This window comes from Rutilus rutilus (genome assembly GCF_951802725.1).
Source record: "Rutilus rutilus genome assembly, chromosome: 3".
Taxonomy (NCBI): domain Eukaryota; kingdom Metazoa; phylum Chordata; class Actinopteri; order Cypriniformes; family Leuciscidae; genus Rutilus; species Rutilus rutilus.
The window spans coordinates 59,120,016-59,132,302 of record NC_140211.1 but is presented as its reverse complement, the minus strand read 5'-3'; the positions used below and the strand labels follow the sequence as shown (position 1 = coordinate 59,132,302).

General features: G+C 39.2%; 1 protein-coding gene across 5 annotated transcripts in view; it reads left to right on the top strand.

The window, feature by feature from the left end:
• Positions 1-12,287, top strand: part of ank2b (ankyrin 2b, neuronal) — a 106,503-nt gene that overhangs the window by 19,607 nt on the left and 74,609 nt on the right. For all 5 annotated transcript variants that reach the window (XM_084405431.1, XM_084405428.1, XM_084405432.1 and 2 more), the window contains exons 3-6: positions 3,899-3,997; positions 8,527-8,625; positions 8,703-8,801; positions 10,409-10,594. In XM_084405431.1, coding sequence (XP_084261557.1) covers positions 3,899-3,997; positions 8,527-8,625; positions 8,703-8,801; positions 10,409-10,594 — 483 coding nt within the window. The remainder of the gene's footprint in view (positions 1-3,898; positions 3,998-8,526; positions 8,626-8,702; positions 8,802-10,408; positions 10,595-12,287) is intronic.

Sequence of the window (12,287 nt, the reverse complement as noted above, 5' to 3'; positions counted from 1 at the left end):
TCCTCGTGCTAAGCTAGTTAACAGCTCTGCTGTGGCAACAGTGTGTGTGTAGTGCGTATACAACACACACATGGACCATTCGCTCTGTGGTATCAAATGTCCTTTGGTTTTCTCCTTTGACTAGCATGTTGTTTAGGTTAGCATAGCAGATGGTGTTGTTAGGTTGACCTTGACCCGACCAGTCAAAGCAGTCAATCAGGAGTGTGATTCCCGTACAGCGACGTAACTCGCTGATTCATACCGTGGTAAACTCAGCAATGGTGTCGACTTATGAATTTACACATGGTTTGTCTTAAAGCATATTAAACACACCACATAGACACATAAACAACATTAAAAGCTGGATTTTCACCACAGGGGGACTTTAAGTGAAAGGGGAAACATAAAGGCTTGAAAACGGATAAATCTTCAGGCATATTCCTCCGACTCTTGAGATGAGCACATTTCATGACTGTGTTATATGACTGTGATGTATATGAGTGTGGACAGTTCTGTGCAACCCAAAGACAGCATCAGAAACTCCACATTACTGGAGTGTGTTTCCCGTACACCGCTGTAACTCGCTGCTTCACTTCTAGTACGATGTATCGTTGAAGAAATCAGCTGGCTAGTCACGACTGTTTCCCGAAACCGTATCGTCGCAAAATGGTCGTTCAACCACGTTGGTTAATGACGTCACGCACGTGTTGGAGTAATGACTTATTTTAATGAATCTGTTTGAGACTGAATTAATGCGAGATGTTTCGTTATAAAGTACAGACATGACATCTGAGGAATATTTCTCATTTTTCTCAGTTATTGCTCGTTCTGCGCACTCTTGCTTTAAATCTCTTGACAAACTAAAAGACGTAAATGACATTTGTATGTATTCTAAATAAAAGACACAGATTGCACTGAATGTCAGCGTGCTTATTTGGCTTAAGATCAGGATTTATTGAGTCCACATGTTATAAAAACGAGAAACTCTTCTTCTAACCACAGGTCGAGACCGTCGCTCAAACACACAACTCTGCGATGCTGTTCGCGAATGTTCGTTGGAACGATGGTTTCGGGAAACGCACCCCTGATCGACTACTGTATGTGGACCAGCTCGGACCAGCTGGAAAGAAACCGTGTAAAACCAGTAGCAGGTTTACCTGTTTATTCAGCAGGGACTCTTCAAATAACAGAATGGTTTATAAGTAGAGACTCCAGTCTTATATAACCTTTTGTTCTGCAGTTTTGAAGACTGATTGCATCCACACTTATATTACATAGTTGAGCCTGTGTTTCAGGGGTCTGAGATATTGAGATATCTGTGAGCGTTCCCAAACAGAGCTTTTAAGACAAGAATTAGCTTGTGAAAAGCCTTTCATAAAGGGCAACGACAGCCAGATATTAATATCTCAGTGAAGGCTGTTCTGTCATTGAGCTGACAGTCCCAGAACCCATTGATTATCAGTTTAATCGACTAAAAATTGAGTTTTTCCAAAATGTGTTTCAGTTTCTATTCATAAACAGAATTTTATTTCATAACTGTTCACCTCCATAGAATGTTTCCTAGATGCTAAAATCGTTGTTTTAAAAGTAAAACATGTCAGATTTTTCATAACCATACCGATATATATTTGCATGTTCATGTGCAGAACCGATATTTATTGGTTTTATTTCTATTTTGGACACGATGATAACAACAGCACTGAACAAACGGTCTTATTTAACACTTTTGTCAATACTGTAATATCTGTAGTTTCACTCCCTCCTTTTTTTTTGCATACAAAACAAAACACTCCACCAATAAACCTAAAGAGTGCAAAAAGAAAGTGCACTGTCACTAGTGTCTTTTTTAAGTAAAAGATCTGATCAGGCAAACAAACAGGTAATAAATAAAGCAGCATGTAGAAATAATAATAAAAAAAAAGTGTAAGATATTCTAAAACGTCCAAAAATATATATTATTTTTACTAATTTTGCTAATTATTAATTTGCAAATTAAGGGAGGCAAGTTACTTTACCTGTGAACACAAAACTCCCGTATTTGTCAGTGAATAAGCGATCAGCGATATTACAAAACCGATGACCGATTATGGAAAAAAACGTAAAAATCAAAAAGAAAAATATCGTTAATCCGATTATCGGGAGTACTTTAAAAACAAAAACAAATATTGGTCATGTGATCGCAATCAGTCGTTCTGCAAAGACATTCTGTGATCCAGGAGTTCAAACGGTTCATTTCATCCCTTTCATTTTATTTGTTGAATCACACTTTATTTTTGTGATGCAGAAACCAAATCTCTATTAACGACCCCAAAAAATAAACAAATAACAAAATGTATAATAATAATTGTATCTTTATATATTTCAGCGCTATTTGCTTGTTTGTTGTTGTATTTGTTTGTTAAATGTAATAATCGGTTAAAATGTCTGGATAAATTGTTAAAATAATACAATGAAAGTTTTGGTCCCCATTGACTTTCACTGAACAGTATGGACAAAAACAATAGAAACAATAGATAGATGTCTTGTCCTGCGGAAGACAGAAGGTCGTACAGGTTTGCAAAGACGTGAGGGCGAGTAAGTGATGACAGAGTTTTCATTTTTTGAGTGAAGTGACATGAAAACAAACTGTTGTTTTAGATGAGCGATAATTTTACATTTATATTTATTACTTCTGTACACACTTTAAACAAATTGTATTGGGCAGGACTGTTTAAATATCACAAACTATATTTGTAATTTGGTCCAGTATTAGAGAAGGGTGGCGTAAGACGAGCTAGCTGTAAGTTGAGCCGAGCGCTGGGTCTAGAGGACCGTTTGCAGTGTTTACATGATATATTCAATGACTCGTCATTCGGCTCGGCGTGTGATTGAGAGGAGCACATGGGGAAAGTGTTAAAGTCCCCCTGTGGTTAAACTACAGCTGTTACTGCTGTTTATGTGTCTATGTGGTGTTTTTAATCTGCTTTAAGACAAAGCATGTGTAAGTTCATAAGTCGACACCATTGCTGAGTATTTCCTCCTTAAAACTGCAGTGAACCAAAGACAGTCTCAAACACACGCTTTGAAATCGCTGGTGTTTCTGACGTCACAAACTACCTTGTAACCAATCAGATCAACATGTGATCGTCAACCAGTGGATCTCTGAGCTGAGTGAGTGAGTGGAGGCGGGGCTCATTTGCATATTCATAGAACCGCGAATACTTAATGAGGCAAGGGTGTCGAGTCAACATATTTTAAGGCATGAAGACATTTTTTTTTCAAGGAAAAAACATTTAAATATGTCATTTTGGTGATCAAAGATGAGTTTTAAGCAGATAATTATTGACTAGAGGGGGACTTTAAATATTTTTTTTTATGCATGTTCAAGTAATTACTTCATATTCACTATTCACGTTTTTATTGGTTTTCTATTAATATAAAACATGGATATAATATACAATAGTAATAAAGAATGGGTAAGTATGTCCACAGGTAGTCCATCTCTAAATAATGACCCAATGAAAGCATGCTGCGTTTTCCAGATTAGGTTTTGGAAAGCGAGTCGCAGAAAGTAAGACTTCGAACTGCATCAGTGATTGGCTGCCAAAGATCCACATGTGATTTTAAGATTGCACTGACCTTTAAAGAAGCCAGCATTAGATATTGCCTGTTAGCTTGCAACACTCCTGTACTATTTAATACCTCTCTATAAAACACACTTCGGAGACTGAACATTGCTCTGACAGACATTTAACAGGATAAACCTCACATTCAGCAACTTTTGGGACATTAAACTCTTCTTAATAAGCAATCTCAAAGACGTTACCTTCGGAATGGATGAGGAGGTGTTCTTCAGTCTTCTTTCCCCTGTCGCATTGCTTCCATTTTCTGCTTGGTTTGGTGGAGAATGACTGGTTTGTTCTGTCTCTGACCTCCACAGAATGGCCTCAACGCTTTGCACTTGGCAGCGAAGGAAGGACACATGGATCTGGTCCAGGAGCTGCTGGAAAGAGGATCTCCGGTTGATTCGGCTACTAAGGTAAAGTTCCTCGAGGAAAACATGAATGGAGCTGCTGGAAAGGGTTACAGAGCACTTTAATGTTACACGGTTTGTACAAGGTGCTTAAAATGCTTGAAGTGCTTGAATTTGACTTTTTGAAATTGAAGTCCTGGAGAACAGCCATATTTATGAAAAGGTACTTGAAAAGTGCTTGAATTATTGAAAGACAATATGGGCCCTATTTTAATGATCTGAAACACAAGTATCAAACGCGAAACACAAGTAACTTTGTGGGCGGGTCTCGGGCGCTGTTGCTATTATACCGGTGGGATAAATGACTCTTGCGCCCGACGCAAATCTAAAATGTGTTGGTCTGAAGTCGCTTCATTACTCATAGGTGTGGTTTGGGCGTAACGTGAAATAAACCAATCAGAGCGACATCTCACATTCCCTTTAAGAGCAGACGCGCTTGTTCCATGGCGGATTGCTATTATAACGGCGGATTTGCCAGGAGCGGTTCACAGCCGAGGAGACCGACGTTCCCGTCAGGGCCGTAAAACACAGAGAAGTGACATTGGGGATGGAGAAACACACACAGATTAGCTTCGGTTAAACAGGCGTATAATAATTTGAGTAAATGTGTAAGCTAGATTTATGCCCATTTTTTCACATCTTCATGGACACCACAATGATTTCCCTCATGTGGAATATTTTTCCTTGTAATAATGTATGGATTGCAAAAATGGCAACTGCTGCGTCTGTGTAGATGAGAGAAGCAAAGTGTGTGTGTGTTGTGCACACGCTACATTATGGCCAAGCATGCGCCCTTAAAATAGCATCTGAACGCGCAACTGACTTTAGACGAGGTTTCTCCTGGTCTGTGGAATTGTTTTCTGAAACTGCAAAATAGCACCAGGGAACGTTTGTGCCGGAACACGCCTCCTCTTTCCGCTGAACCGCCCCCGGGAGCGCAAGTTCATTCCCTAATTTACCGACGTGCGTCTGTGGAGGGAAAAGTCCGCTGTGCGTCGGGTGCAAAATAGGAATGATACATGCGTCGCTATACAAAGTCAATTGCGCTGGGAGCGAGATAGGGACCATAGAGCCATTTCACATGGATATGAGAATGATATTGCTCATAAATATCCAAGTATATGATACAGCTTTCAAGTTTAAGTTTCGATATCTTTGTCATAGTATCGTTTCAGTGGTTAAAGTCATTGCATCTGCTGCACTTTATTTTGTTTTAATGGTTTATTTTTGTTTATCTATTTACCTTTTTTAGAATTTGAAAGATAATAAAGATATTGTTTGATAAGTGAGATCTCTGATTGAAGTCCTTGAAAACCCCAAATGTAGTGCTTGAAAAGTCCTTGAAACTTCATTTTACAGTACCTGTATGAACCCTTAAGTGTGAGTCTGGCCAAAGCGAACAAAACTTGAGCCCAGTGTTAGATCCAGTAGTATAATCCTGTAATACCGAGATCTGGAGTTTTAAGACCACATTTTTAGGTTTCTTTGCCAACTGTACTCCAACAGAGCAGACCTGATTCATATCTGAAACAAACAGGTCGAAAGACTAATAATAATAATAATAATAAGTTTTATTTATATAGCGCCTTTCCAGAGCTCAAGGACACTTTACAATAAACAAACAACAATAAAGGCAGTTGACAAAGACAGCAGACAGGACAACAGTAGGCAGTTGAGTACAGTAAGTGAAAAATTTGGTAGATGGGGCGGCAACCAGCAGAATACAAACAGATATAACTGAAAAAAAAAAAAAAAAAAATTATTGGAAAATTAAGAATTATAACATTCAGAAAATAGGTGAGTTTTGAGCATGGATTTGAATTCAGAGATAGTGTTAACAGAACAGAGTGATCGGGGGAGAGAGTTCCACATTTTGGGCGCAACAACACTGAATGATCTGCCCCCCATTGAAGCAAGGCGATGCCGAGGGACGACGAGAAGGCTAGAATCAGCGGATCGTAAAGAGCGAGTCGGGGTGTAGGGGAGAAGCAGGTTACAGAGATAGGGGGGCGCCAGGCCGTGCAGAGACTTAAAAGTGAGAAGGAGAATTTTGAATTTGATACGGTAAGCCACAGGAAGCCAGTGAAGATCATGCAGAATTGGGGAAATATGTGCAGAACGCTTGGTGTGGGTGAGTAGTCTGGCAGCAGAGTTTTGAATGTATTGTAATTTGGAAATGGAGCTAGCTGATAGGCCAATGAAAAGTGCATTGCAGTAATCAAGACGTGAGGTGACAAATGCATGGATGACAGTTTCAGCATCTGAGATACTGATAAAGGGACGGAGCTGAGCGATACGACGTAGATGAAAGAATGCCAATTTAGTTATAGAATTAATGTGAGAGTGGAAAGATAGAGAGGAATCAAAAATTACACCAAGATTTTTAATAGTACTAGATGGTTTGATAAGAGAGCCAGCGATCTCACAGGTGAAGTTGGTGGGAATTTTATTATTGCGTGACGGAGGTCCAGTGAAAATAATCTCAGTTTTGTCCATGTTAAGTTTTAGAAAATTTGAATGAAGGAAGCCAATCTTTTATTTCATGTACACAAGCAGAGATTTTGTCAGTTGTGAGAGATAAAGTCGATGTACAGGCAGTATATAATTGAATGTCGTCAGCGTAAAAATGATAATTAAAACCATGACGGCGGAGGATCTGACCAAGAGGTATTATATAGATTATGAATAATAATGGCCCAAGAACGGATCCCTGAGGGACACCTTGCTTCAGGGGGACAGTAGGTGAGCGAAAATTCTGAAGTGAAATGTAGAATAGTCTGTCAGAGAGATAGGAGGAAAACCAGGAAAGAGCAGCACCAGAAATACCCACATCCGAAAGGTGCGAAATGAGTAGTTGATGGGAGACCGTATCGAAGGCAGAGCTGAGGTCAAGCAGCAGGAGCATAGACAGAGAACCAGAGTCACCAGAGAGACTAGACCCACTGTAATGAATCAGTGTTTAATTTGGTAACACTTTGTTTCGATAGTCAACTTTAGACATTCTACGATAAGTAGGTTTGCAGCTACATGTCAGCTAGCAGTCATTAGGTTATTAGTAGACTGTGCTTAATTTCTGCTAACACTTTATTTTGAAGACATTCTACTGACTATATGTAACTTTGCAACTACATGTCAACTTATTCTACTAACCCGAACCCAAACCGTACAGTCTATTAATACTCTAATTACAGTTAAGGTCCTTGCACACTGAGTATGAAATTCTCGTCCGTCATAAAAAAGCAAACTTTTCTGTGTTCTTCGCATCCGTAGCAAGCATTTTAAGAGGTGTTTTGATCATTCAGAGCCACCGTACAAGCGAACGCCAAAATCAAGAACTGTTCAGGATCGGTTCACGGAAATTGTTGGTCTTCTTTTTAATATGTGGCTCCAGTATTGCTAGCAAAGCATCAAACTGAGCCACTGACATCCTGAAGTAAACGTTCAATCTCTCGGGATAATCCCGCAGCGAACTCTGCTTCCTCTCTACACAATCTCAGGATTGGATGAACCCAACATTTCCTCTTTCTTTTTCTCTTTTTAAGAAGAGAGAGGACAACAAAATCAGCCTCACTGCTTGAAGACGCCATTTTGTATTGTTTTGAGTTTATTTTCGCAATGGATTAATTAATACATTTTTAGGATGACAAATGCGGACTTAGTGTGCAAGGACCTTTAGTTGACATGCAGTTGACAAGTTACTAATAGATAGTAGAATGTCTAAAGTGGACCATCGAAATAAAGTGTTATCTTTAAATCTTGATATTTCCATCATATTTTATCATACGAGCGGCCGTGACCAGCTTCCAGTGTCAGTCACTTTCAGTTATTTTAGCTGTGCAATTTTTTTCCCATTATTCTGTTCATTTTGCTGCTTGAAGTTGCAAACTGGTATTTGTTATCATATTATTTTGATTTATTATTATAATCATAAACACACTTGGTTGTATCACATAACACTTTTACTGCTTTCCTCTCAATAACAAGATAAACACAACAAATATGACAGCGGTGAGAAAACAGCAGTTCAGAAAGCATGTGATCATAGAGATGTGGATGTTTGCAGCAGCTCTGCGATTCGGCACTGGTAACGTCACGTTTATTTATACAGCTGTTTAAAATCAAGCAGCTTTACAGTATTAAACCTCGACGAACTGAACAGAAGAAATGAACCGGAGAAGATTTCCTCGTCAAAGAAGGCGGAGCCTCAGAGCCACACCCACCTATTACATCATCACCACACGGACCAATGAGAGTTTGAATATGTTTACCAACGAGAGAGAACTTTTCTGGATAGTTGGCTTTGATAAGCTGTTTCAAACCCTCCAAACGAACTTAATTTTGGTCTGATTTTGATCAAAATGGCGTCAAGTTCGTTCTTTGATTCCGCTTAAAGTACATCAGGGACTTAAACACGTCAAAGCGAAAGTTCCTGAGTCCAGTTGTACTGCTGTGGGAAGTAGACGTGTAGACGCGTTGTAAAAGAGCAATGTCTGAGCGATCTGCTCAAATGATGATAGTGTTTGTTTGTCTGACAGAAAGGAAACACAGCTCTTCACATCGCTTCACTAGCGGGACAAGGAGAAGTCGTGAAGCTCCTGGTCAAGAGGGGAGCTGACATTAATTCACAATCTCAGGTAGGAACAAGTCTGACGTTTATCCATGCAAAAGCGCTCAATATAACAACAACCATTAAAAATCTGTGCTTCCGCAGAATGGATTCACTCCCCTGTACATGGCTTCCCAAGAAAACCACTTAGATGTGGTGCGATATCTTCTGGAGAATGGTGGAAACCAGAGCACCGCAACAGAGGTAAAGTGCATTTAAAATCGTAGCATGGCTGTATTACTAAAGTATGACTTTAACTTTATATATTTCTCAAAGCATTTGCGTTCACATATGTTTTAGGCCTAAAGGCTCATTGGGTTTGGAAAATAACCCTATCGTAATCAAGAAGTTGGGTATAAATTCTTGTAACATAATGGCTGATTTAAAAGATTTCATTGTTCATGTCAATCACAGTGCGGATTGTCTACATAATGCTGAAACAAATACTAATCAATCCATAATATTTCTCAACTCGAAACTAGAGATGCACCGATATGAAAATTTTGGCCGATACCGATAACCGATAATTCTTTATATCTGAAAGCCGGTAACCGATATATTGGCCGATAAATCTAAATCCAAATTCTTATATAATTTTTTAGAGCCTGATTACAAAAACAAAAGTCTCACCATTAAAATCCATGCCCCAAACACACAATTATAATGTTCTCATTATGATTTTATGTAGCCGATATGACAGACTTGCAGACGTTGAACTGTATTTTCCTTTTCTGAAGTGATTCCAATCATATTTCAAGCAACTCAAAACCATAATGTTGAACAGTCGCATCTGAAGCGTCTCAGCTGGAGGAAATAATACAGTATTTATCGGCTTTAGTATATCGGGCAAATTTTCTTATCGGCCGATACTGATAACATTAAAAATAAACATATATCAGCCGATACCGATATGGTGGCCGATATATTGTGCATCCCTACTCAAAACTATATCAAAGAGGTGTAAACTTTTCTTGACAAGTGATGACCAATGAAATCAACAAGGTCCAGATAGTTCACCCAAAAATGAAAATTCTCAAGTTTTTCCAAGCCTGTATGAGTTTCTTAACACAAAAGAAGATATTTTGAAGAATGTTGGTAACCAGACAGTTGACGGCAGCCATTGAGTATTTATTTTCCTACTATGAAAGTCAAAGGCTGCCATCAACTGTTTGATTACCAACAGCTTTTTGAAACCTCATGTTTCTACGAGTATGTGAGTATGTCAGGATCAGGGTTTGAAATGAACACCCGATTGCGGGTCAAAATCTAATGTGGCGAGTAACGCTGTCAGATCACGGGCCAATTTAACGTGTTATTATGTTTACTCACTTTTCTGGGGAAGTTCGTGTAAGACAAATCTGTGCAGATTTAGCACAAATACTGATCATCATGATGTTTTAAATACAGTGTATTGTGCAGAATCTGCTCATATCTGGCTTACTTGAACACACACGTCACTACGCAACAAATAACAGCACTTGTTCATTTGCATTGAAGCAATAGCGAAGATTAAAAAGCATTTGGTGAACAGAAAAGACTGTTATTTTTCAACATCATACACTTTCTTTGTACTGTATTGATCTGTCCACCTAAAACACATGTTTGATGAAAGGATGAGGATGAAAGAGGAAGGAGATGCTGTGATGTAGTTAATCTGGTTCATTTCTTTTATTTTTTTGACTAGTAGAAGTTCTGAATGGCCGGTAACTTAAAATTTAGTAGCCAAATTTGCCGGTGAGTTCAAGTTGATTTCAAACCCCGGTCAGGGTTATTGGCGTAATGCAAGGTTTTCCCCATTTGTGATTTTGCAGGATGGCTTCACTCCTCTCGCTATCGCCCTCCAGCAAGGCCATAACCAGGTGGTGTCCATTCTCCTGGAGAACGACACGAAGGGTAAAGTACGTCTGCCTGCCCTTCACATCGCGGCCCGGAAAGACGACACCAAATCTGCGGCCCTCCTGCTCCAGAACGACCACAATGCAGACGTTCAGTCCAAGGTAAATATGGCGGAACAGAAATATATACAGAAAAGCATTTTAATTTGGATGTGTTGACGGATTATGAGCAGGGCTTGACATTAACAGTAAATGTGTGTGTATTTCTGCAGTGGTGTGTAACACAGTCACTAATAGCCACTTTGGCGGGTTGGATTTGATATAATATACATTTTTCTGAAATAATAAACTAAGTGCAATCTAGTGTTGTCGAAAATATCGTTTTTTCCACACATATCGATACTGAAATATCTGAAACTCTTCCGCTGAATAGATACACAGTGCAATCTGCGCGTTCTCGCTCTCTAATCTCCGGCAGCTGAATCAATCTTGTTGGTGTTACAGGGCTTGGTATTGCATGTATTGAGCATCATTTTACTCATTCCTGCAGATTTTGTGCTCACACCCAAAGTGCGGCACATAAAGCCAAGTATATTGGCTATATAAAACAGTATAATGGATCTGTGCGTCAGGTCTTAAAGTGACAGCAGCCTAATATACCTGCTGCCGAATTATGAGATAAAATTAAAAATATCTCTATGGCAGTTTTCCCCATGGAATCGATATCAAAATTGTGGCCAGTGAAAATGCGGAGTGGCTCATAACTTTGGAAAAGCACTAGTCACAGTGGCTGGTGAGCAGAAAAGTTCATGTCAAGCCCTGATTATGAGTAATGACAGTGAGCGTGATGTGGATCAATCGATCAGTCAATACTGGAACTGAATGATTTTATGGCGTTTGGTTCTTGTAACGGTTCTTAAACATGTTCATTCTTCTTTACTGATCTGAAAGAAGACTCAAGCTTAAAAGTGCATAGTTTGAAGGGCATCCGAAGTCAGTTTTGCATGTGACTGCAGTTTGAATCACACATTCAGAACAGAGTATAACTATTTTAATTAAAACAACTTTAAATGTTCAAATAAATAGTCGTTTTTGTTAAAGGAGTCGTTCACTTCAGGTTTAAAATTTGCTGATAATTTACTCTCCCCCACGTCATCCACGATGTTCATGTCTTTCTTTCTTCAGTGGAAAAGAAATGAAGGTTTCTGAGGAAAACATTCCAGGATTTTTCTCCATATAGTGACTTCAATGGGGTCCAACGGGTCGAAGGTCCCAAAAAAAAAAAAAAAAATCCTGGAATGTTTTCCTCAAAAACCTTCATTTCTTTTCCACTGAAGAAAGAAAGACATGAACATCGTGGATGACGTCGGGGAGAGTAAATGATCAGGAAATTGTAATCCTGAAGTGAACGACTCCTTTAGGCGTATAGTTAGGACCAATTAGTATCAAATCATTATTGGAATCAGAATCATTTCACACTGTAAGATTCGAAGCCCTGCTCTGCATGCACTGATGGTTTAAAGATTCGGCATCTTGTCAGTGTTCTTGCGTGTGCTCGTGTGTGTGTGTGTGTGTGTGTGTGTGTGACTTGCAGTGGTTTCAGGATGAAATCTTCTGTCTGTGTTTCTCTCTCCAGTGTAAATGTGCCTGTGTCCTGTGTTCCCATCCCGACGCTATCCGGGTCTCACTCTTTTATCTACTTACCCATTCCATGTTTAACAGTTATAAAAACATGCCCTCTTCTTAGTGTGTATCATAACTCAATGCTCTGTCTGTACAGAAACTGCATGCTCTTGCCTGAAAGTGTGCATGCGTATCTGACGTGTGTTTCGTGTGTTTTATCGGGGAAAGGCTA